The sequence below is a fragment of the Boleophthalmus pectinirostris genome, unplaced genomic scaffold (assembly GCF_026225935.1).
Source record: "Boleophthalmus pectinirostris isolate CB_2022bp ecotype Guang Dong unplaced genomic scaffold, ASM2622593v1 HiC_scaffold_23, whole genome shotgun sequence".
Lineage (NCBI taxonomy): Eukaryota > Metazoa > Chordata > Actinopteri > Gobiiformes > Gobiidae > Boleophthalmus > Boleophthalmus pectinirostris.
Window position 1 is genome coordinate 19,302,805 of NW_026571207.1, and position 25,643 is coordinate 19,328,447.

At 38.8% G+C, this 25,643-nt stretch overlaps 3 protein-coding genes across 4 annotated transcripts; 2 read left to right on the forward strand and 1 right to left on the reverse strand.

Annotated features, from left to right (window-relative positions):
- The first annotated feature begins 59 nt into the window (after positions 1 to 59).
- On the forward strand, positions 60 to 5,078 carry atl3 (atlastin 3). Its single transcript, XM_055158900.1, has 14 exons — positions 60 to 219; positions 961 to 1,180; positions 1,723 to 1,857; positions 1,940 to 2,044; positions 2,125 to 2,175; positions 2,323 to 2,379; positions 2,452 to 2,544; positions 2,655 to 2,793; positions 2,890 to 3,017; positions 3,095 to 3,151; positions 3,226 to 3,297; positions 3,364 to 3,555; positions 3,644 to 3,883; positions 4,277 to 5,078. The coding sequence occupies exons 2-14, from the start codon at positions 980 to 982 to the stop codon at positions 4,337 to 4,339; spliced, it is 1,533 nt and encodes a 510-aa protein (XP_055014875.1). The 5' UTR covers positions 60 to 219; positions 961 to 979; the 3' UTR covers positions 4,340 to 5,078.
- Positions 5,079 to 5,988: 910 nt separating this feature from the next.
- On the forward strand, positions 5,989 to 10,247 carry cfl1 (cofilin 1). Its single transcript, XM_020923381.2, has 4 exons — positions 5,989 to 6,148; positions 8,562 to 8,872; positions 8,947 to 9,023; positions 9,430 to 10,247. The coding sequence occupies exons 1-4, from the start codon at positions 6,146 to 6,148 to the stop codon at positions 9,540 to 9,542; spliced, it is 504 nt and encodes a 167-aa protein (XP_020779040.1). The 5' UTR covers positions 5,989 to 6,145; the 3' UTR covers positions 9,543 to 10,247.
- Positions 10,248 to 11,166: 919 nt separating this feature from the next.
- LOC110159024 (serine protease 23) lies at positions 11,167 to 24,653 on the reverse strand. Of its 2 annotated transcripts, none has more exons than XM_055158903.1 (2): positions 24,510 to 24,653; positions 11,167 to 12,868 (listed from the first exon to the last, which is right to left on the reverse strand). In XM_055158903.1, the coding sequence occupies exon 2, from the start codon at positions 12,850 to 12,852 to the stop codon at positions 11,755 to 11,757; it is 1,098 nt and encodes a 365-aa protein (XP_055014878.1). In that variant the 5' UTR covers positions 12,853 to 12,868; positions 24,510 to 24,653; the 3' UTR covers positions 11,167 to 11,754. The 2 variants fall into 2 exon arrangements, with proteins under 2 accessions (XP_055014878.1, XP_020779247.2); XM_020923588.2 differs by lacking the exon at positions 24,510 to 24,653 and adding an exon at positions 15,701 to 16,712.
- Between the last annotated feature and the right edge of the window lie 990 nt (positions 24,654 to 25,643).

A 25,643-nucleotide genomic window follows, 5' to 3' on the forward strand; every position in this document is an offset into this window, starting at 1 on the left:
TTAAACTACATTTCCCAGAAGAACTTAACAACATTTACAGCGAGGTTCTGAAAGAACTACACTTCCCATCAGGCATATCGCAGGCTCACCCAGGCAAAATACGGAAATAGTTTCTTGGTGGAAAAAACTTCTCATCGTTTTCTTGCCAACTACACACAGTCAAAAGTTGACGTTTGACTTGTTTTTCGACTTTGTTGTGGTCACCAGAAGACACTAAAGGTAACTATAACGTTACTGAATTTTGCACATTTGTTATAAAATCCCAATTCCACTGTTTGTAATATGTTAATAGATAGTTTTGATGGTTTAACGTTTTCACCATCTTGTCTTGTACGAACTTGTGCGTACATTAGTGTGGCATATATCGATTTAAACATTATTACACTGTTGTATCTACCCGGAGTTTAGTAGCTGAAAAAGCATTCCACTAAAAAGTTGTTTTGCGCTTTTTTAGACACAAGTTTGAAGTTTTCCGTGTGATTTTCTCATCTAACTTAACATATTTTATGGTCTTAAGATGCACTTCTGAATTGCATTACTTCTTCAGGTGCGGTAAAATATTTTACATATTTGTTATTCTTGCTTTTTGCCACGCCTTGAGGTGTTGAACTTGGTTCAAAAGAAAGACAAGTTGGATTATAAATAGTCATTAATAAGTTATGAATATAGACACCTCCCTGTCTTACTCATAATAGCAGTGATCTTCATCACATTTAGTGAAACACTGAAGATAAATGGCTTGTAATTCCTATGGTAAGCATCCAAGCAGCATGATTTGCAAAAGGGGGCCCTTATCCAGTCTTGCACACAAGTTTCTTTTGTTTTCAGTAAGTTCCAGCGCATGACCTCTTACTTTTTTCCTTGAGAAGCTAAAAAGACTTCAAAACAAACTCTACTCTAGGTGTCATGTGTTGTAATTGTGTGAGTTTTCATTGTAAATGAAACTTTTTTTTTTTGCAGGGACCATTGTTGTTGCATTATGTCCAACGGCAGACCAGTGCAGATTGTCAATGTGTGCAAGGAGGACCACTCCTTCAGTTTGGATATAGAAGCTTTGTCACAGGTTTTGTTGTCCCCTAAGATCCGAGACAAACATGTGGTGGTGGTGTCTGTGGCAGGAGCATTCCGAAAGGGAAAGAGCTTCTTACTTGACTTTATGCTTCGTTACATGCACAGAAAGGTGAGCCTTGTTGTAATCTGATCCATCACTGTCATACTCCAGACACTGTACTACTGTGTCTGAGTGTCGGTTTGAAAGAATTCTTCCAATCACTACGTCTTCTATCATAAGGGAGGTAGAGAAATGTAGCCTCTTTTAAACTATCCTTCTGCCAATCAGGTGTAAATGACAACCAACCCTTCACCAGATTTTGAGGAAGGTTTAAGTACCTAACTGAAAGATTTGCTTCTTGGTGTGTGTTTTAGGTTGGTAAAAAAAATAAAATAAAAAAAAAAAGCCAATCCCCCAAACAGAAAGGTCCCAAGCAACCAGTTTGGAAATTAACCTTCGTTCTGTAAGGCAGGAAGTCAGTGCAAAATGCAAACCAGTGCCGGCTCTGCCTCACAAGTTCCCTTGAATCAAGACATTTATTCTCCACTTGATTTGATTCGTCTTTTAAAAATATATTTCTTCTGGGCACCATGAATATTTTCTGTAACTTTCTAAATATTGTAAAGATATTAAATGCAGCTGAACTTGCGTTGTGTCTTGTGTTCTTTTAGGGTGACAAAAACTGGCTGGGTGAAGATGATGAGCCTCTAACTGGATTTTCATGGAGGGGAGGCTCTGAACCAGAGACAACTGGCATCCAGCTCTGGAGTGAGGTTTTTATTGTCCAAAAAAGTGATGGCACAGAGGTAAGAAAGTCTGTGCTGCTTACCCATTCTCCTTGGATTTCATGTAGACTTCAGTAGGTCACACCTTTATTCTTCTCTGTAGTTGGCAGTAGTGCTAATGGATACTCAGGGTGCCTTTGATAATCAGTCTACCGTAAAGGACTGTGCCACCATCTTTGCACTCAGCACTATGACCAGCTCTGTACAGGTAACTAAGCTTCCTGTTACTGTAATTATCATACATGTACTGCAGCGATATCAGTGCTGATGTAGTCACTGTGACTGTAGATCTACAATCTGTCACAAAACATACAAGAGGATGACCTACAACAGTTACAGGTGTGTTTTTATCATTTTAAATCCTACCATTTATATATATAAAGTTAAAGCACATGCTGTGTGTGGAAGTGCTTATAGATCGGTAAGTTGTTGCAGTAGATTAATAGAACTAAACTAACTAAACTAATCTACTGTTTTGTCTTCCAGCTTTTTACAGAGTATGGCCGTCTTGCTATGGATGAGATCTTTTTGAAGCCATTTCAGGTGACACAAAATTGCAGATTGACTGAATTTAAATATATGTTTATGTTCATACAAATATTATTTGTCTTGTAGTCTTTGATGTTTCTAGTCAGAGATTGGAGTTTTCCATATGAGTACACATACGGCTTTAAAGGAGGCAGTGACTTTCTGGATAAACGGTTACAGGTACCAGTGATTGTTTTCGATCAAGTAAAATCTAGTAGCTGTTGGGGAATTCCATCCTCAGGTACTTAATCGCTTATCAACTAAATTTATGCTGTGCTGTCTCCCCAAAGGTTAAAGAAGCTCAACACGAAGAGCTTCAGACTGTGAGAGAACACATATACTCCTGCTTTACCAACATCTCTTGCTTTCTATTGCCTCATCCTGGACTGAAAGTTGCCACAAATCCATCATTCCAAGGACAACTCAGTGGTATGACTTGTTTAAATAAACTCCTATAATTATTCCATTGTTCTCAACAGTTGCCTAGTTGAATCTGTTATTTTGAAATACTTTTTTTTTTCTTAGAAGTGGCACCAGATTTCCGAAATCAGCTGATGGATCTTATTCCTACTCTTCTGCACCCAGACAATCTGGCAGAAAAGGAAATAAATGGGAATAAAGTAACCTGCATGGGTTTGGTTGAGTTTTTTAAGGTGATTCCCTTCATTTACTTTTTATTATCAGTTGTCAGTTTTGTGTTTTTCTTTTTTAAATTTTAATTTATATGCAGGCATACATCAAGATTTACCAGGGAGAAGATCTGCCACAACCAAAGACTATGCTGATGGTACTCAATTTGAATAAACTTAAATGTATAATTCATTAAAATGTACTTTAATGCTTGTCTACGTTCTACCATAGGCTACTGCAGAAGCAAACAATCTGGCAGCTGTTGCAGCATCTAAAGAACAGTATTTCAAGAACATGGAGAAGGTTCATCTTTGTCTTTTTTAATCAAATCAACTGACTGATGAATTATATAATAAATTGTTCTTAAAGGTTTGTGGCGGTGACCTACCCTATGTGTCGCCGGAGTCTCTGGAGGAGAAGCATCACTTTTTTTTCAGAGAAGCACTACATAATTTCTCTTCAACCAAAAAGATGGGTGGTCAAGAGTTTTGTGACCGTTACCAAGGCCAGCTGGAGAAGGAGCTAGACGAAATGTGGCAATCATATCAAAAGCACAATGAGGTATTAAGCTAACTGTGAATTCAAACATGGACATACATTATTTGTATTAACCATTTCTTATCATGTTTTTCTCTCTCTGCTATAAAAGTCCAAAAATCTGTTCAGTGCATTCCGTACCCCGGCTGTGCTGTTTGTGTTGGTCTGCATCCTCTACATTCTGTCTGGTATTTTCCTCTTCATTGGGATGACCACTTTTGCCCTGATTTGTGACTGCACTCTTGGTGTGGTCATGATGGCCATGCTGGCGTGGGCCTTCATCCGATACTCAGGCCGCTACCGCCCTCTTGGAGGAGCCATCGACCAAGCAGCTGGTATTGTGCTGGAACAGGTAACATTGCAAACTGCATGATACTGTGTGTGTGGGTGTGTGTAGTAGTTTTAGGCACTAGATGGTGCTATTGGAGTAATTAACTATTCAGTGTCTAGAACGTATATGTTGCAGATCACTAGTGAAGATTGAAAAGTAGATTAATGATTTATTTAAGAATGTATATACATAAATTACATAAAAATAGTCATAAATTACATTAAATACATTGAAATGACTTGAGAATGTAAATAAATGGCTGTATAAACTATCAGTTAAATTTATGGAAAAAGTAGCACCAAAGTGACTCAACTTTGTCAGATGAATGATTTGCTGACTGAACCATAAGACCAAAAACAGAAGTCAGTAGATGTCGCAAGAAGCACTTAACTGTCTTCTCTGTTTTGTTTTTAGACGACTGAGATGTTGAACAAGTCAAGAGGAACAAGCATCACGGAAACGAGAAAATCAAATTAGATCATCTCTGTTACAATTTATGCAGTACCAACAGCACACTAATCTTGAAAATGTTTATATAGCATAGCACCCACTGGACCAAAACTTGTGCACAGATTTAAAGCAGCATCCCTGTATAATATCATAAATACATTTCATCTTAATGCGCAGACACATGCTGATATTTAAAGATGAGATTAACTTCATATTATGCAAGATATTCTCTGCACCATAAACATTGTTTCCAAATATTTTTCAGTATAGCTTTAGAACATTCCAGTTTTGCTGTAAGCTGTAATTCATAGGAAGACATGATGCACTTTTACTCCATCAACGTGTATTTCTTTTGTATATTGTGGGCTTTGATTCAAAGTTGTGCTTTCTTTTTTATTTTATTGAGAACACTACAATTACCAGAAGGCCTTTAAAACAGTAATGTTTTTGCTGACCAAAGCTTACACAACTGCACTATAAGAAATAAGACATTTGTTTACTCAATTTATAAATGCGAAGATGTATTTTTTACTGTAGCCTAGTATTAAGTCAGATTAAATCCGATTTAGAGACAAGCTGTATCCTGGAATTCCATGTGGTGCTTAAAAAGATTTTTAAACATTTACATCCTGTTAAGTAGAGCTTCGGCCTTTATAAAATATACTTTTGAATGATCGTTCCCATGTCTCTCTGTGCTTGCACTTTATTACATATGTGTTCAGATTTAAGGGCTCTTTGACAATAAAATCTGTTCCATTTGTAGAAATGAGTGTGATTTGTGTTTATTCATAAGAGCATTCAAAAGAAAGAATTTGTTTTGTGTTCATCATTGAAAAGGCTGCGTTTTTCAGACAAATTCTACAAAAACATTGCCGATACACTTGCTCTGTACAGCAGTGTGCTCCAAATGCACTTCACTTGGGCTATGCAGCAGAGTGGTGTAGCACCATCCAGCATCCAGTTAGGGCGGAGGATGTACGGAGCAGTTGGTGTCGCATCGTGTTGTCTGACTTCAATAAAGCCTCTTGTCTCCTCATCCCTACACTGACCCATGTGTCTTTCTCCCCTAAAACCACAGAGAGAAGGCTGCTATTGCGAATTTGGCGTCTCATGTTTCCTTATATGGTGATGTGCGTCTAGGCGCGTGCACTGGCCGCCGCCGTTCGCTGTTAACTTCCTTATTTGGAAGTGAGTTCAGCTGGCCCCGCCCACAATCGCACGCGGAAGCGGGGGTTGGCTACACAGGCGGAGGTGTCCGCCCTCCACACAGGCTCGCTCTTTCTTACTGGTGCAAATGTCGGTCACGGTGAACAACCGCTATCTTTTATGTATTAATCGGTGCAATAATAATTTAGTAGATAAGTCAGGATAGGGTTGTAATCATTATAGATACATGCTAGGGGAAATTAATGCAGGCTTTTATTTCATATAGGCAAAATTACACATAGTGCGATCATTTTAATGATTTATGAAATGTCTCCCCAATTTTGTCCGTGAAACCAGTGAAAAACTAAATGAAAAACTAAAAAAATACGATAACTACGTTATTGTCTTTCCGACATCAAATGCATACATTAACATTACAATTACTCACTAATTCAGACGCTTACCTAGAAAGTAAAGTCATTTGATTGAATAAAAGTTCGAAGTTTCAATCAAACTAACAGTCGACAATAAAAGGAGGAGTGATTACACGCGCGCCGTATCTGTGCACGCGGTAGAGTCGGTGGCGCGCATCAGGGCGCGTTCATGTGGTACATCGAGCGCGCGAGACACATTCATCATCTGTCCATTCAATTTGTACTCAGCCGCTGACCAACTCACAGCTCAGTCATGGTAGGTCTTTTACACTTTTATCTTTATCCTAACTTTTTGGTTTAAAATTGTATAAGATGTTCTGAGTTAATTTTTCGAATTGAATATAGAATTTCCACATTTAAATATTAGATTCATCATAGGGCCTCGTAAAATGCTACCTATTTCTCAAAAGCGAGATACGTGCTTCTTTCCGCATTGCACATTCGCTTCGTGACAATCTGCACTTAGGAAATGTAAAAGTAATTGAGGTAATGTTTAGATACCCGCCCGTATTAAGCAATACAATGAATACCTAGTGGCGCCATTTCCTTTCTTTGTACTTCACCCCAACCCGTTTTTCGAAGGATGTCCAAATGGCATCCTTTTGCCTGTCACAGGGCCGGGCCTCAGCATCACTTTAGCTGCTTGTGCTAACGCAGTGCTCGCGTTATTCCACAGCGTTACGCTGCAGGTGCAGTGGCCCGGGGCTGTATTGTTAGCATTAGCCGCTTTAGCACAGGCTGAAATGGCCCTAAACCCGATGCTAACTGTGAATGTGCTGCTCTTTGTCTTTGCACGTAGGCACAGCTAACGCAGCATTACACTGTCGAGTCCGCTTTGTCAGACAGCCACGACGCACTGTTCCGCTCACGCTAAAATGTGTAGATGAGGTGTGAGATTTGGGGTTTGGGGCTGTCGTCGCTTGAACAGGGTTGAATTGTGTGTTTGAGCCCAGTTTTTCCTTATATAGAAGCTAGCGCACACATGTGCCGATGCTGCATTCATGGCCCCACCCTGAATTTGGTGCAAAGACCATTTTGTAATGTAATTCGTTACTAACAAATTAGTTTTATCTAGCACCCACTTGTGTACCGTAATTATTTACCGATGCTATTGTATACGATACAATTCCGCCCTCGTTTCCTTATGTAAGTAGTTAGAAATGTGGTTGTTTGAGCTAACGGGAGCTAACGGGACTAACATTCTTGTGTAGATCATGGTTGACTCTCTGCATCCTCTTTGTGTGGCATCCGCTGGGTGTTCTTAAATGGACTCAAAGTAAAAACAATACATTAAGTGTTTTCAAACCCACTTTAAAGCAATACAAATATATCTTTAAAACTAGGTTTAATTGTGCTCTTCCAGGACATTGTGGTCGTCTTTTATCACAGCGCTTCCACATCTGTAAAGGAATTGTATGTTTATTGAGATCAGTCAGTCAGTGAACTTTGAAATAGTAGTTCTTTAATTGTTCACGTAATACTTGTTGAATCGCGTTTAATTTTAAATGGATTTTTCAAATGGTATTGCATTAGTAATTGTGGAATTTCTTAGTAGGTTAGTTTGTTAGTTGCTTGTAAATTATTAGCTCTTCTCTAAAAATGTGCTGACATCTTTCACAATGGCTTTACGCCCAAAGCAAACACAGACTGTGTCTGTTCATTTCCCTGCCCTGGTTTCCTTCTCATTGTTGCTTGTTGCTGCCACACAGCAGTTTGTGTCTTGGCCTGAGGTTGTTTTTCCTGTGATGGCTCTAAACTAAGTCAGAAGACCTGCCTGAGTGACTTAACGGTGCAGCAGAGACTCTATATTTCAACAGAGGCTTCATTGTCTGAAACTCGAGCCTGCTCTCAAACACTTTTAATTTCAAACAGCACTGTCACCCACATGGTCATCCTTATGGTCCGATGCATAGCTTTCTGTCCTCAGAGGAAGCTTATGTAACTCTCTCCACCTCCTGTCACAGTGTACTTGGACACACCTATTGGCACCAACCTATACTATCAGTTCTCATGTGGACTTTGAACAGGCACTAAACGGTTCCTTGTCTCATTCTTAGCTATAAGAGAATGTTGTGTAAGATGTTTAGTCACTGACCATAACTAAGAGCATGTCACAGCCCACCTTTGCATGTTAGCGTCACATGTCCCTGAGGCCTATCCATATGTAGGAAAGGGTATATTTATATTTATATATCACCTACTTCTGACAAACTAAACTCTAAAAATGGCTTTGGATTGTGACTCTGGCAAATGATTGCATTCATCTCACACACTTTTTTTTTGGTCTCTAAAAATGTACTGGTCACAAGTTGCTTGTCTCAAAGTAAATAAAGTATGTTTACTGTCATCACCTGAACTACACAAATGCTACTGGAGTTCAATCCTAGGGCTGTGCCAGTAATGTGCTTGGGTCTTTTTAATCAAGAGGTCCACAGCCTATCCTGTGTCAGTAAAATTATGTTGAGCAGAATTAACTTTTTTTTTCTGGTAATGATTAAAAGTCTGTAGCATTAAATTTCGGGGACTTCATATTGAAAACAATTTTGATTGGTTTTCAATTAGATCATCAATATTAAGGGAAAATTACTTCTTTTGTCATGTCACCCATCCTGTTCCTCATTGTGGTCATGTGAAGTTTCCCTGATTTTTATAATTTTTATTTTTTGCAGGCCTCTGGTGTGAAAGTTACAGATGAAGTTATTGCTGTCTTCAATGACATGAAGGTGCGCAAGGCCCAGGCAAACGAGGAGGAAAAGAGAAAGAGGAAGAAGGCCATCCTCTTCTGTCTCAGCGACGACCTCAAGTTCATAATCTTGGATAAAGGCAAAGAAATCCTGCAGGGTGACCTGGGCACCACAGTCCAAGACCCCTACCAGCACTTTGTGAGCATGCTTCCCCCGAAAGATTGCCGCTACGCTTTGTATGATGCCACCTATGAGACCAAAGAGACAAAGAAGGAGGATCTGGTCTTTATTTTCTGGTGAGATGGCCTTCACACAAGATTTGTGACTATTGTTTGCTTTATTAAATTTACATTTGATCTGTTGTTTCCAGGGCACCAGACAATGCCCCTTTGAAGAGCAAGATGATTTATGCCAGCTCAAAAGATGCCATTAAGAGGAAGTTTGAAGGTAACTTGATCTGAATTCAGATTTTTGATAATTTGCAAGACAAACAAAGGCTATACATACAATAATATTGTTGGGAACCATCTTTATTCTAAAGGATTGACATTTTGTGACTCTTGTGGTTTTTGATTCTTAATTTAACAATTTTTTTTATTAATCAGTTGATACTGGAGTAAGGCCTGTGAATCTTTTTTTTTTTTTTTACTGAATTTGCCCTATATAAAAGTTGAGGCCATGATGCTTAAGTATAACACCTTCACTCTCCGCTTATGGCTGGAGTGTGTTTGAGTGCAGACATTATTTTTATTACTCAGTTAATTGACTGTTAATCACAACTGATTGATTACATTTTTTGCATGAACAAATGGACATTAAAAATCAAATTACATTGTGATATTTGTGATTCCAGGTATCAAGCATGAGTGGCAAGTGAATGGCTTGGAAGACCTGAAAGACCGACACACCTTGGCTGAGAAACTTGGTGCTGGGTCAGTAGTGAGCTTGGAAGGATGCCCTTTATAAACTGAGGCCTTTCAGACACATCTGTTGGCTTTAGCTGTTCATTCCAGTGGTTTGGAGGGGGGCAAAAGCAGAACCAGCACTGTTTATGGGGTTCATGGGGAGGGACATTGTGGGTGGGGTTAGGGTAAATGAAGAAATGAAGACTGTCAAAAACTAAAATTAATATTATAAGATGAAGTAAAAACCTTGAGATACAACTGATTGAAGGCCTATGAAGAAGTTAAATTAAAGGATTGAATTTTGTTCTCCCATGTTAAATTTAAAAAAAAAACAAAGGGACTCTGCCTCATTCCAACCATTAAATCTGAAGAGTATTGTTCCAACTACATTTTTGCCAAACTTCTAGTTTAGTGTGTAGTTGAGGTTAGATAGTCTGAATTCACTTGTGATTGCACAAAAATTAAAAGCTAATTCTCTCGGGGGAACGGGTGGTTAAATGATTCCTTAATATTTACATTGTTGAATTGCAAATTCCAATATTTGTTTCCTTTTTTCCAGTTTAGAGTCAAACAACATTCAATGTAATAAATCACATTCCTTGTTCTTGTAAAAAGAAAAAACAGGATCTCCTCAATAAAAATGTAGTGTTCTGAAAGTGCAGCGTGAAGAGTAAATGAAGGACCAGCCATCTTGAGTATAGGCTCAAACTTGACTGATGTTTTGTATCGTCTCCTTGTATCTAATAAAAAGCACTAAACTACTGAACCCGTTGTTTTATCACATTGCACTCCAGATGTTTGATTACTTTAAATTAATGTAATAAAGATTTTTGCTCAAAATGAAAATGCATTGTTATTAGGAGGCATTAACTTAAACTAACTCTTGCCTTTCCAGTTAGCTTTGAATGATAGTAACTTGTATTTCGATCATAGACATAAAAACACAGCCTGCCAGAAACGTAACACATGTCTGAGTCTTGTTGCTTGAAATCAGTATTAATGGGTTACGGTCAGGCTTGACTGAATCTGACCAACAGCTGTGTTTCACCAAAGAGGTTTGGTTTAGTTATATGCAAATCACGACAGTAACAAACTTCACATTACTGACCTGTTCTGTGTGGACAGATCAACATTTATGACAGCTGACTGCGCAATATTTACGTAAAACTACACTACATTCAAGTATAAGGAAACCTCCCATTTGATTAATTGCTATTTCTATGTCAGCTGACTGGTATCCCGGTATAACACACATAATAGTATGACCAGGCCATGTTTTTTGCTCTAACTGTGAAAAATGGATTCAGGGAGGAGGGGACTTGAAACATCACGCAGTGGCCAGACATATCTTAATTTTTGCCAGAGCCCCATGTGCGCAATCCTTCATTATTACATCAGTGACATGGGTTATAGTAAAGATATGAGTATATTTGGGATAAGATTACGTCGAATGTAGATCTTTTGATTAAAATTAGCATCCGTCTCCAGGAAATGAATGCAAGTTTATGTAATGTCTTTAAAAAGCATGGGCTGCGACTCCCAGACCCCACAGAGAAAATGTTGCTCCTTCTTGTCGCCACAAGATGGCAGCAAATTTCCTCCCAAGAAAGTACTCATTCATGAATACGCTAAAATCTCTTTATTAAAATATATATAGAATTTATCACAAAAATAAATTTACCCTTATATTTAATAACATAATCTCTGAAAAGTACTTACAGCATCATAATAATGTTTTTCTCTGTGATAACAAAAAAGATATGGCATATAGTTGAGACATCCATGAAAAAATTATAAAACCCTGTACAGGACGCAAAGCATGCTGAATTACTGAGAAAGGATTTATATCACAGTTTCAAAGTAATTGTGTGTTGTAAAATGTGATTTGAGCAGAGGCTGGGGTAATGCCATGATGCTGGAAAAGTGCAACTAGACTTGCAAATAATATGTCTCTCCATTGGGTTGGAATGGTTTACTTTGAGCCCAATTCATTCATGATTGCACAAAAATTAAACCATAATTCTTGATGTTTATATTGCTGACAAGCAAGCTCCAATATTTATTTCCTTTTTCTAGTTTAGAGTCAAACAGCATTCACTGTAATAAATCACATTCCTTGTTCTGGTAAAAAAAACAGCATTTCCTCAATAAAACATAGTGTTCTGAAAGTGTGCAGTGTGAAGAGTAAATGAAGGATCGTCAGTCTTGAGTATAGGCTGAAACTTGACTGATGTTTTGTATCATCTCCTTGTGTCTAATAAAAAGCAAGGCTCTCAACCATGAACACAGTCTAGTCTGTTCCCATGCACCCAGTAACAGATCTGTGCAAACTTGAGCGGTGTAATTCTTACAGCCACGTTATAATCCCGGTTTTCTCCATCTATCTCTAACCATTGATGACCTGAAAAGATCCCAATCACCTTCCTCTCCCACCTCTCCAGCGTGTCATCCCACACTCTGCCGTAGACCCCGGATCCACTTGCTCCGGGCCTGGCATCACAGTGCTGGTATATGAGGTCTTTGGACTCCTCTTCCACTGGACAAAATCTGTACACCAGCTCCCCTGGCCGGTCGCTGTCAAAACCAGAAAAGTGGATACGTTTCCCAGCCAGGTCGTCAGAGGAGGGAGCCACAGATAGTCGCATAAAAGGGCGGCGGTGGGGCCAACGTAGCTCCAACAGGGCATAGTCAAAGTCCATGCTGACCTCCTGAGGGCCTTGGATCCAGCCTTTGGGCACACGAGTCCGTTTGACCCTCACCCAGCGGACCAGAGGCTTCTTGGGTGATGACAGTTCTGGGTTTGTGCTGTTTACCACAGGATTAATCAGAAATCCAACTTTGAGCTTCCTCGCTCCCTTGACATAATCTTTACCATCATGGACGCAATGTGCCGCTGTCAGGACATGCAGCTGGGACACAAGAACTCCAGTGCAACCCGTGGAGATCCGCACCGCTGTGGAGAAAGGGTAATCCAAAAGGAAGTTATCACCTTTGATGTTAAATCGTCCATCTGCACCATAGATTTGCCTTTTTATTCGCTTGCGCCTAGGCCAGTTCATGGATGAGGTTAAGTCTTCACTGTCATCCTCAACATCCACTGTGGTGAGGGTGCGTGATCCATCTGAGTACAGTGTCTCGAAGGCCAGTTTATCGGACAGTGCCCCCTCGTGGGTGTGGAAGCAGCTGGAGTTGCAGTGGGTGGTGAAGTCCAACTGGGTTTGGGCGCTGAAATGGGAGCGGGTGAGAGGGGTGGGGGTGTGGGGCACCAGGGTGGGGATGTGGGGGGGTGGCTGGAGGATTGAGAGGGCCCGTAACAGGAAGAACTGCAGGAGGTAGAGCAGCGTTGGCAGGGAGTGATCATGTGGAGGCATTGTGGTGATGGACACACTAGAGGACAAGAAACAGGGAATAGTTTAGAAAGTTTAAGATGCAAGAGTTTTTTTAATCTGCAGTTTAGACTCTTTTGCCTTTGATTTCTTTTGCCCACATTCACTGGATGAAATAATGTAACCATTTTTTATTTTTTTTTTATTTTGGCACAAGATTTTTCCACCCCATGCCCATCTTGGCTCAACAATGTATTAATTCATGGGACTATTACAACATAGAAAGAAATACACATATACTTAAGTATGCTCACAAATCCCATCAATCCCAGGGTAAATTTAAATGAAAACATAATAATTAAAAAACAGCTACCAGAGTCTAGACTTCAAGAAATGTTTTCTTCTATTGTTTATACCACTGATAAAATGCACTAAAAGCTAATAGATAAATAAAACCAATATAGTTATTTGGGATTATAAGAATAAAAATTTCAGTAGGGCTGTAGTTAACTAGAGAAATTCTTGGTAGACTAAAGCTATGCACTATGCATAAATTAATCGACCAAAGGAAGCGTGACGTGACACAAACAAAAGCTCTCAAAACATTTGGATCTCACCAAAAAGTACTATGCACACAAGACGCAGAAATGAAAAGGCAGATTAAACTGTCCAGTTACTCCCAAAATTCCAGCTAATTTACTCCTCATTCCTTCTCCTTTCTGCTGTGGTCCATATAAATTGTCATAATACCAATAGGATATTGTTGACATATGGAAACTGTAATCAACTAAGACACCATCAACCGGTTAATCGACTAACAGGCTACAGCCCTAACCTAAGACTATACTATACACAGTCTGTGTATAAAGTCATAATTGTCATTAAAAAGTGAGAAAACATTTCCACAAGCTGTCGGACAAACTCACAAACATGACTCTGGCCTCTTTCATGGTGGCTGTAAATCTCAGTCAATACAAGTGAGGTCAGCTTTCAAACTTAAATGTTGCAATGGAGGCTTGAGTCTCATCTGGTGACGCTGGGCAACAATGGACCCCTTGTTCTTCAAAACACAAATGTATTATGAGCAAAATGGGATTGCTATAGACCCAAAAGACTGCATTTTTAACTGTAACTTCATACTTAATACATATTTGTTTTAAATATGTAATTAACAAATCACATGTGTTCAAGACAAGCAAAGCATTAAAATGGTGTATTTACACATTTCATGATTGCAGCATGTATGTATGTATGTACGTATGTACGTATGTATAGCAATTTTAACAATTTTTAGCAGTCTTAACAATGAAAAAGACTTGCCAAAGCTCCATTTGACATCAGAATATACTTTTCAATATATACTTATTTAGAATATACTTATTTACTTTGTGGTCTAAAAACAATTCTGATATACATTCAGACAAAGTCCAACTTATAATACATATATAAATATAGGCCTATATATAGTTTTTCAGTATCAATATTTGTTCAAATGAAGTGTTTATATAATTTAATTAAATTTATATATAATAACTAGTTTTAGTATTATTACCCATTACCAGCGATTTCTACAGAAGATCATCTCATCCTTTAAATGTATTAAACTTTCTCATTGGATTTTGGGCCGTTTTTGATGATTTGCTGTAAAGTCTAGGTTTCTTTATCAGCTCCGTACAATGACAATGAGAAGGCGAGTTTACTATAGGTGTGCTCCAGTCAGGTATGTGTTACAACAGTGAGGCCCATCAAACATTAACTTCTTCTGAGCTTTTAGGCCACATTAACAGGGAGGAGATACTTGATCCCCACTGAAGACTATGGAGCCCAAGGCACTCATGGCACGAACCGAGCAGGTGTGTAAAAAGTGAAAAGCAACAAGTCCAGACACAGAAACCTAAACAAGGCTTTATGTCTGACAAAAGCCAGGGTGGGGTTCATCCAAAGACCTTGGGACAACCCCATGTGCTGTAAGCTTTCAAAGTCTTTATCCCACTTGTGAATACAGTGAGAAGAAAAGCTCTGACACCAATACAAATCTCTTAGTGACATCTCAGGTGGACTAGTGACCGAAGCGGGATTAAGATCATAACATTAACATTAACATTAATAATAATTATACAAAACTTCTTTTCTGCTTACTACCTACTTGTCCTGTCAAAGATATTACTGATATACCTGTAATGCCCCGCAGTATAACATTAAATGTAGTTCATGAATCTACACAGAGACAAATTGGTTGTGCAAACAGACCAAGTACAAGTCAGATCTGTGGAAAGAAGACCCTGCTAACAGTAAAAATCCATGTTTTTCAAGAGATTTGAATAACTAATAATAATAATAACAATAATAATAACTGAATAAATGCAAGATGGATATGATTAATGCCATACTTTTCAAACATTTCAAGCAAAGCAAAATGCAAATCAGGTAGACTCACGTGTTACATAGCGTAGTGCAACTTTAAGAAGCCACATCTCTGTTCTGGGCTCACATTTGAAAGCCACATGGGTTACAGAAACAGTTATACAGAAACAGTTATACAGAAAAGAATGACAACACAGTGGCATGCTCCGGGTGGTGAAGGGACGCTCTTTAATTCATTTTGAGTAGAAGGATGTTGGTGAAAGGAAATTTATTTTTCTTTCCGTGGTGTCAAAAGGAAAGCTATGTCAAGAACGTCCAGTAACTATGTAAAACTCTCCAGCAAGGCAAGCACGGGTCTTTAAAAGGTTCTCAAAATACTCAGTCTGTGCAAACAAAAGCTCATCTCTAGAAAAAAACAAAAACAAAAACTAATTCTATAGGCCAAATAAAACTGTTGACAGACTCCCATTTAGACCTATATAAAGATGTTTTGAAAGACAGAATATGCATTACGTGGATAGACGTTTACCTCCTGAAGTCGGTGAATTAGCCGTGTTCACATCGCAGTCACTCTCCAAACTTATTCCACTGTATCACAGTCCCAGGTTCTCTCATCCTCACGGTGACAGGTTGCGCTCTCCTCTATGATCCTCTTACGCGCAACAGGAGACCGGAGCCTCCGTCATACGCTTTTAACACATTAAACAAAGTAAGTGTTCAAAATTCTGATATTCGACAGTGACCAGACCACAGACAAAGAAACAAATAAAAGCCAGTCGTTTCAAAAGCAGTAGCTATTTGCTCGAGTGCGGCGCGTAGTCCTGCCTCTCGCAGCGCCCCGCCCCCACGTGCTCTGTGCGCCAAAGCGGGACTGACCTACAACCACAGACTCGCGCTGCACTGTGGCTTTGGAGGTGAAGGACGTCAGTGTAAAAGGTCAGTTATAAAAAAAAAACTACTGTGCTACCCTCTGGCCGTGACCCTAGACTGTGTTAAATCTATAAATAGCCCAATAAATAAGGGCCACATGAAAATGAACACGCTTTGTCCATTAAGGGGCCTATATTACGCTATTTTGATCTGTGATAATGTTCCTCCATCAAAAACTTACCTGGAGTTGCGTTTCGTTTCATTCATACATTTTAACACACAAACCCTGAATATTCAGGCTGTGTTCTTCTCTCAAACACTCAATCCACCTTGTGAAGTCATGTGGTAATACAAGATGTGCACCATTGTGTCTTTAAACTTTATACACCGTCACTAGAATCATTTGGGCAATTTAGGCCTGGAATTGCTCTTAATGTTCCATGATATGATAATTAATGTTTCTGTTGTGCATTTATACAGTTACACTTGTTTGTATTGTTTAAAAACACCCAATAAAATGTACATTCTTACTGTTAGTGGGTCGCCTCTCCGGTGTAGTTGTAATTTGGCACTATGTAAAAATTTTATAGAGGAGTTAAATTCTTAATTTTGACACTACTCAGTAGGCAGTATGATGTAGGTTTGTTAAGATAAGACCTTTGTGGAGACAAATGTAGGCTATATTTTTAAGTTGGAAAATCTGTCAAAAATGATGCCAACATCAGCTGTGTTACTTTTGGCAACACCGTTCTTCATAACTACATAAAATATTTTTATGACGATAAAAATGATCAAAACAGCATTTGATATAAGTTCAAGGATATTTAATTGCTGACTCAGCTGTGTGTGTTCAATATGCTTTGCTCTGGAAATGTTTTTTTTGTTTTTACTTTAACAAGGTTATAAAATAATGCAAAAACATAACCTAAGGTGATGTTTTGTTGTGATCACCCTCTCATTTAAATTTACAGCTGTAGAACTGTTCACATTTCACACCACACATCTGAAACATTTGGGGTTAGACCAAAGCAAGTGTCATCTTGTTAATTTCACATGCATTATCACTCATGCCAAGAACAGTGTCTGCAGCTGCCAGGTTGAGAGGCTGCTGAGACATGTAGGCATTAGCACTTCTCCATAAGCGCTCTGTGCTGCATTCATGGCTTTTATGACAATGTGTAATTTTCTAAGCAGTGTTTTTTAGCGGTGATGAAACAGAGCTCTTAGTCACTTTAGTTTATGTTCAGGAATGCTGTGGAATCTCCCAACAAGGATACATTCCACAATGCCCCCGCTGTCCCTGGGCCCATGGGCACCTACACTCGACCTGTGGCTCTCTCCTAAATGCTTCTCTGGATGCAATAAAAATTGCAGCTGGTGCCTCTGCGCTAAGGGAGGTACCGCTGACAGATTAAGTGTAAAGTATATTCCCACTGAAATACATGGAGAGCCATTGTGGAGGTCAAATACAAAGGTGGGCGCTGTTTGTTGTGTGTGTGTCCGTGTGCATGTGTGCGCGTTTGTGTCTGTGTGTGGTAGAAGTATCTAAACGTCTGTACAAGGTTCAACTGTATTCTCTTCTTCTCATTCCGTCTTTGCTTTTATGATCCCAGGGCCACGTCACAATTGAAATTTATTGACATAGAACAGTGACTTTGGTTAGGCCTCTATATCTTATATGATAAAGGATATTTAATTGATTTAATTTAATTGATTTAATTCAAATAGCACAATGTTTAAGCATTCTTCAAGTGTTATTAATATGAGGTTGCTACCCTTTGACACAGTTTATTTGTACTAAAAATTGTATTTGATTATAGGTACTAGTATCTTAATATTTGTGTCAAACCACAGTCCAACCACCCAAACTGACACATATTCGACAATTTGTCGAGATGCAGCTTTGATTCACAAGTTAGACAAGTTAGAAGATGTAGGTCTCTGCTTTTGGACAAGTCTGTGCTGCTCATTAGATTGACACTTTGTGGTAGGACATGTGTTTTAGGGTTCACTTGGGGTTTAGCCTCCAGAGGCACCAATAAAACCTTTGACAGCTCGTAGGAAAATCAGGCCTTTTTGGGTAATAGCCACCTGTGCATTGTAGATCTTACATTCTTCCAAAGCCACTTGTACAATCTGACACACTAAATTCAATTACTGTAGGATTTATGGAACGTGCTTATTTATAGCCACAAGGGAATGAATCCTGGAAACAAATTCCCAGCATGCTCTTGGGAAGCTTTCAATAGTATAGACATGTTTTCTTCTTGATCACTGGACTAATTTGAAGAAGGGCAGACTGTATAAAGGTAACATCAGATGAAAGAACATTCCTACACTCAGCTCCGTGACGCTGAGACACTGCCTCCTCTGTTTGCAGCTTTGGAGGTCAGATTTTTCCCTGCCATAGGAAGGACCAAGAGCTATGTGTCTCAAATTGTTCTCATACCTTAATAAAATCAGGTTATTTTCCTTACATTAACTCCCCCAGGGATGTGAATGTACAGCTGGCCAGAAAGTACACCAGCTGTGGATGTCAGCATTATTCCATGCCTAGATAAATAGAGAGATTTCTGTTGAGTATCTAAGAACTGTCCATTACTGTGTTTGTGTCTTTAAACTGCCCTCTAACAAACAGAAGTATGACCATTTAAACCCCTCCTCTCCTTTGTATGTGAAATGTATGTCATGAGTGCATGGATGAATGTTTTGTGGTGGCTTTTGAGACTACTGGCACTTCACATCTTCTTCAGTATTGATAAGTTCATTGATAAGCCTATGTTATTAGTGTGTTATTAGTATTATTGTTCTATATTCGCAATAAATGGCCTCTTAGCCATGTTAGAATGTTGTTATCTCCTCAAAAAACACCAGGAGTTGTGTTTAGTTTCATTCATGTGTGAGTAGCCCTTTATTAATTGTCTGTCTACATCTCTCAAGCTCAAAATGCTCTGTTCCACCTTGTGATATCATGAAGTTACAGTAACTGCAACCTTTTACCTTTAATTCAGTAAAGATTGGCCATTCCTGTGCTGAAATCATCCAAATGATTCTACTGAAGGTGTGTGGCGTTTATAAACACAGTGGAGCACTATATTACCGCATGACATCACAAGGTGTTTTCTGTCTGAGAGAAGAACACAGTCTAAATATGCAGGGTTAGTGTGTTAAATATGTGTGAATGAAGCAAAACACAACCACAGGAATGGTTTTGATGCAGAAACAACATTAACCCTTTCAAGTAAACAAATTATGGAGTAAAGTTTTAAATAAATTAATCACGCAAATCTCTGTAGTGTTTATACACAGTAGAAACACTGGCATAGAAAATAGCCTCACCAGTCTTAACCAGCTCAGCCATGCAGGGACATTTTTGCGTCTGGCTCTGGTCTGTGCATTTGACTCTTGGCTCTTGGGGTCAGTGGCCTTTGAGCTGACCCCTCTTGTCACTGACGAGTTGGTGTAGACCCTTGCTCCCACTCACACATTTTCCACCATGATTCATTTAAGAAAACAGCACTGAGCCACAGGTCCCAGCTTCTCCCCTTGTCAGGCAACGTGGCTGTTGAGCTCATTAATATTGAGGGAAACGTATTATTAGCTTGTCGCGTCACTTGAGCTGCCAGGAAAATAGTGAGGGAAAGGGAAAATTTAAAGGCCAGAAGGTTAACAGCAGTCAGTTGGTTTGTTTGGTTTTCATTAGAGAAGTCTATATTAGTTAGTGACATCTTATTGTGTCACTTTACACCATAAGTCAACTGCTCTTCTCATCGGCAGAAGAAACTAAAATATGTGACAAATTCAACAAAAAAAGAATTTAAGGCTTGATTGTTGAAAAGCAGTGTTTGTCTTATGCATGTTGCGTAAGTGTTTAGTACTACTGCCACTACATATCTACATATTGTGATTAGTTGGCTGTCTGTGTCTTCCCATGTCAATACAAATAGGTGTCCAAGTTCTGGTGATAAAATCCAGTCATCTAGATTAAGCATAAACAGCATGTCCAAGAGGTCCTGTAACAATAATAATCTCATGTGGAGTAGTTGCGCCTGACCTCATAGCTCCCTACAGCTCTGAATGAAAATAATCAAAATGTTGATATTTATGATGCCAACATGGTGGTCCAGGGCACTCACACTACTTCTTCAGCAAAAACCATGTTGTGTATATGACAAGCCTCTGTGGCATTCAAAGCAGTGATTTGAGTCTGTGATATGTACTGCAAGGGACTCTTAGACCACAAAGAATGACACTTTTCCTCTCTAAAAATTCTTCTGTTCCACTTCATCCAAAAATATTTATGACACTTTCATTCTTTTCCTTTCATCAGAACTCTCCGGATCCATGTGTCTGTTGTCGCTGGCCAGCAGCTCTGGACACATGAGGACATTTTTCCACTTTCTTTTCCCTATGCGCGCAATAAAAGCCACATCTGTGCAAATCTTGTCTCATGTACCTGTCCCTCCATTGGTCCCTGGTCTTCCCTCGGAGCCTTTCTTATATTCACCATGATGTCATCTCACTTTGGCTGCTGTGTGAGGTGAAGAAAAAGTAGGAAAAAAGACTAGAAAAACAGAACCAAGGAATGCAACTGAAATGAAATCCACTGGAGTAGGGCAGAGGCTTCATATCTGTAACCAGATTGGCTATTGGCCCGAGCACCACTGTGACGCTCCAAAACCCATCGTCAATAATAATCTCAAGACGTCCTTTTGGCTCAGTGTTTGGAAACAAGTACAAACCGTGCAGGACCTGTCCACTTGAGATAGTTAAAACAGATGATTTTGTCCCCAAAGGCAAAATATATCCACTTAATGTCATTAAGTCACTTCACAGATTAGAGTCCGATCAGTCAATTTAACAAAGTATAGATAAGTCTCCCCAGAAAGCAATAAGGACACAAAACCACTGGACTACTTCTTTTACTTCTTCTACCACTGTGTGACAGATTAGATCAGTTTTCCATTGTTTGGTCCAGTTTTGGTGAACCTCATTACTGGTACAGCAGATGTGAAAAAAGAGGGAATTTCATAACTGTAAGGTACACAGGCAAAGCTAGCCTAATTTACCCAATAGTTATTAATTAATAAATATATGACATTACCTTTATTATTATTTTTATTATGTTAATGTTTTAGAACTGAGTGTTACTTCTTGTATTTTTCAACCTTACTTTTAACTGATTTTATTCATGTACTGGGCTGCACTGGTGTAAAATATGTTAAATATTTATCCTCCAGCCAAACTAAGTAATATATATGATAATAAACCTGTCATATGCATTTGAATGTAAAATTAAATGACAGGGACAATAATTGAATCTACCCATCATCACTTCATCACTCCCAAAGAAGTGCAGCTTCAAAGCTCTGGGAGCTGTTTCCATGGACAAAAACATGTAAGTCATTTGTGGTAAACAAGACAAATATTTACTGCCTCTGTGTTCACAGTGACACTATCCTGTACAAGCATGGTACTGCTATTGATTACAGATGTGAATATGGTCTATCACCAGTGTACTTAGTTACAGATACATTCAAAAGTCTTATTTAATTTCCCATTAGGTCAATAATCAACAAAGATATTTTTTGTATTTAAATGAAAAGGTCAACAAACCCACTCATGGCTGTCTTTCTGACTCTGAGTTCAAAGGCTGCTGCAGCACTGAAGGAAATGTCCTGGAATGTTCCTGAATGTTATCGCTGGATTCTTGGCTCGCCCACGACAACAGCCCTGTCTCTAGGTAACCCCAATACCTTGATAATGGCAACAAAATAGGTTTTCATTATTTGTGAGTAACCACATGATAGCTCTTTGTTTTGGGGTGAGTTGTAGAGTGTTACATAATGAGGGTGATCACAATCCTGCAAACCAAAAATGAATGCAATTTAAATGAAACTGCAGAAGTTTGTCTGAGTTAAGGATAATTTCATAGTGATTGATCAGACCACCCTTTATTATCTGATTTCTGGGCCTTTAAGATGATTTAAATGACAAACTGCAAACATGCAAACAGACTAATCTGATGTGAGTAATCAGAGAGACCATGATCAGAAAGAAATTTGATGATTTTGCAGTTTACATATCATTTTAATAATCTTATAACTCTAAAAATCTGTTAATAATGTAGATTTTGAGTATGAGTGTAACCGCAGCCACTATTGCTTTTGTGAAAAAAAAAAAAAAAAAAAAAGTGTTCCATCATTTAGTGATTCTGACATTTCAAGATTTTCCAAACCAACACCAACAGTGTTCATTGGGAACTTTTGGGGAATGAGATGAAAAAGTAGCAATATTTACATTTTTCTCACATTCTTTTTTCCAGTGAGAATTGTACTGGTGGCAAGCTTCAACAGTGTCCTATTGCCTTCCACCATTTGATCCAGCAAATCCCACACACACAAAGCAGGCACCACGTGTGTCTTTGTGCCCAATGTTTGAGTCTGAGCAGCTCATTTCACCATGAATAATAGTTTCTATGTTTTTGTCCCTTTGCTTGCCCTCCTTTATTTTGGTGGACAGTTTCATAATTGGACTGGACCATAGCATATCTCTCCTCTCTGCTCAGCGGGTGCTCATTGTTTGTGCCTGGCGTCTAATCCATTGGTTTTCATAACTTCAGCAAACAACAGATGGCACACTGAAGCTTAATGTTTTACAAACACACACACAAGCATTTAGCAAAACCACCACAAAGCATTCCTATAGCAAAAAATGTAAAATCATTACAAGTTTTCCACAAAACAATGTCAGCAAAGCCAAAGAACACTCAGCAAGGACCGATATGTGGCATAAGGGATCAAAGAAGAGACAATCTGCTCCAAAACAACCTGTTATTCAAATTAGGATAGACCAAAACAATCAAAGCTCTGAACTGAACAACAGATGAATGCCATTTTCACTTATCCAAATTATGTTTTTATAATAACATTTCCAACTTGTTTTTGTCTGATTCTGATCAATTCAAGATTGGTTTATTTGTTCCAAAGGAAATCTGAATTTTCCTGCCTGTTTAACCCAAGTCTTCTCAATGATGATGGAAAAAGTCTTTAGCCTATTTCTAGTGGTGACAAGATGAAGGACCATGAATTATAACAAAAAGTGAGAGCGCGTCAAAACAGATTGAGCAGCTGAGATTGGGCCACAGCTGTGTCCTCTTCTCTCACTCCACATTAGGAACAACATCAGGATACAGGCTGAAGAAGCTCATGCAGTATTATGCATTAATGTCACATATAAAGCTTTGAACATGTTGAACTTTGCATTAACTGTTGCCCAAAAATTTAAAAATAAATAAAAAGATGCCTGTCTGACCTCTACAGTAAAGTTAGAAGACTCAAAAAATAATAACAATCTACTATGACATTTTGACAGTTGTAATGCCATTAACAAAAGGTATAGTTTTCTTACACTGTATGTATCTTCTCTTATGTTTTAAGTCTGTAGGCAGGGGCCCATGTCCACACAGTGCTATTGAATTTAGAGCTGGGTGTTGAATGAGTGTCAACTTAAAGAGTGAGAGTTCATCAAAACCAAAGGACAACCACTCAGGCGCCAAGTCCCACCACAAACACTGAGGTGACGCGGAAAATCACCACACGTTAATCTGGTCCCTGCAGCTATGGGCCCGTTTTATTTATGTGGGTACAGCCTTGATGACAGTTTAAGGTCTCACAACTAGGACTGGGCAACATTAAATGTACCATGTAAAATTTATTAACATATTTACTAGTAGATCACAATACTTTTCATTGTTTTAACATTTTTGTGCAATTAAAGTACTGCACATCGCATCAGGTTTGTGAAGTTGGCTGTGCAAGAGCATGGGCTCCATAGGTCTGTGGGCTTAACCTTATACAGGCTCATACTCCTATAAACTGTATAGAGGATTCATTATAACATTGTAGAAAGATTAAGGTATTTGTACTTGAGTATAAAAATTTGTACAAATACAAAATCTCAAGTTTTGATGCCTAATGTGTCCTGGAAGACCACTACTGTATGCTGTGTTCTCACAGATGAATAGCAAAAATAATAACTAATGTAATAATAATGTAATAAATAATGATATTCTGTTTTGTGGTTCTTGAAAATAATTATCACTGGAATTGGTCCTGTAACATTGTCAGATATAAGACTTATGTGGGTCAATAAGAGATTAAATTTATGTTTTGTTTCTGTCAAGTTTTAAGTGGAGTAAAGACAGAATAAAGGCACAGCTGACCAAACAATAACAAGATAAAGAGTAATTACGATTAAACAGTAGAGAGCAGACAGGCAGCATATGTGTACATTGGTTTCATAGATTACTGAGGCCCAGACCATGTGACAGACAGGCTCCTACTGAGCTAAGTCATGCTTCACAGTAACAGTGACAAAGCACAATGAAGATTTTAAACAGCACAAATCTCCTACACAATCTGACGTATACAGCTGTGGTTATTTTGATAACTTAAAACATTACTCACTGTCTGCATTTAGTGTCTTAGCTTTATAAGGCTGCTACAAAGAAACAGGGGACTTGATCCACCCTCAGTCTTTTATTCATTGTCCAAGTTAAGGTTTCACTAAAGCGCTTGTTCTTATTTTGGCTGCATCCCCGGGAAACTCCAGTCCTAATCCAACAGTGTCACTCAAGTGCAATAGTCCAAAGGTTCAGTGCTGCCTTGGTGGCTTCATCACCTGATACTCTCACTGTGAAGGTTAAAAAGAGGCTGTAACATGCTACAACTGTGTCCAAGAATCACATTTTCTATCAGTCTGGGTGTGCGCACATAACTCTCTTGTTTGAACATGAATTTTGTTTGTTGTTTTAGTATGCAGAGGAAATAAACTATGACTACAACGTAATATAACAGGATGAAAGAAATTGTTAATGTAGATTTAAAGGTGCACTTTGGAGCTTTCTGAGGGGAGGGTCCGCCACCTGTTTGTCTCAGTGATAATCTTATTGTTTTGTCTGGAATATTCCACAGTATGGCATAGATCAGGCCTGTAATTTATCTTGGTGGTATCACATGCTTGTCTTTATGGAAACAGACAAGCCTAATGCCATATTTTAGCATATTCCAGGTAAAGCAATAACATCTCCATGGAGACAAACAGTCAAAAAGTTACACAGTGCATCTTTAAGACTGTTTTTTTTTATTTTATTATCAACTGAATAGCACCAATTGTATGCATGTTCTATTTTTACTACAATGAAAGTTTGTGGTCACTATATTCACCACTGGCAGGTTGTGGAGGGTCGTTTTTAGCAGCAACACTCATATAAGTGGCGCGTGGGAGAGAGGCCAGGTATCTTAATCCTCCCGGGATTCCCCACTAAGAGATCCCATTAGTGCGGATAAGAGCTGTAATGTAGTCGGGCTGGGCAGTGCGCTCTACCCCCACGGTCTGGCTCTGACCCCTATCTGATCCCTCACTAACTGGAATCACAGTCCTGGCTCCAGCAGGCAGTAAAAACGACCAATGAACTGTAAACCATCCTGATGCCTTAATGAACAACATACACACAGCAACAAGTGGGAGAAAAGGCAGCCATAAATGTGAAAAGAGCAGCCATATTTGCAGATACCGTAGAAACCACTTCCAACACTGCA

Bases quoted from the DNA above. Each gene is read 5' to 3' on its own strand.
- atl3 (XM_055158900.1), top strand. From the start codon at position 980: ATGTCCAACGGCAGACCAGTGCAGATTGTCAATGTGTGCAAGGAGGAC. The intron at 1,858-1,939 runs GTAAGAAAGTCT...TCTTCTCTGTAG, and splicing joins AAAAAAGTGATGGCACAGAG to TTGGCAGTAGTGCTAATGGA. The intron at 2,794-2,889 runs GTATGACTTGTT...TTTTTTTCTTAG, and splicing joins ATTCCAAGGACAACTCAGTG to AAGTGGCACCAGATTTCCGA.
- cfl1 (XM_020923381.2), top strand. The intron at 8,873-8,946 runs GTGAGATGGCCT...TGTTGTTTCCAG, and splicing joins GATCTGGTCTTTATTTTCTG to GGCACCAGACAATGCCCCTT. The intron at 9,024-9,429 runs GTAACTTGATCT...TTGTGATTCCAG, and splicing joins CATTAAGAGGAAGTTTGAAG to GTATCAAGCATGAGTGGCAA.
- LOC110159024 (XM_055158903.1), bottom strand. From the start codon at position 12,852: ATGCCTCCACATGATCACTCCCTGCCAACGCTGCTCTACCTCCTGCAG.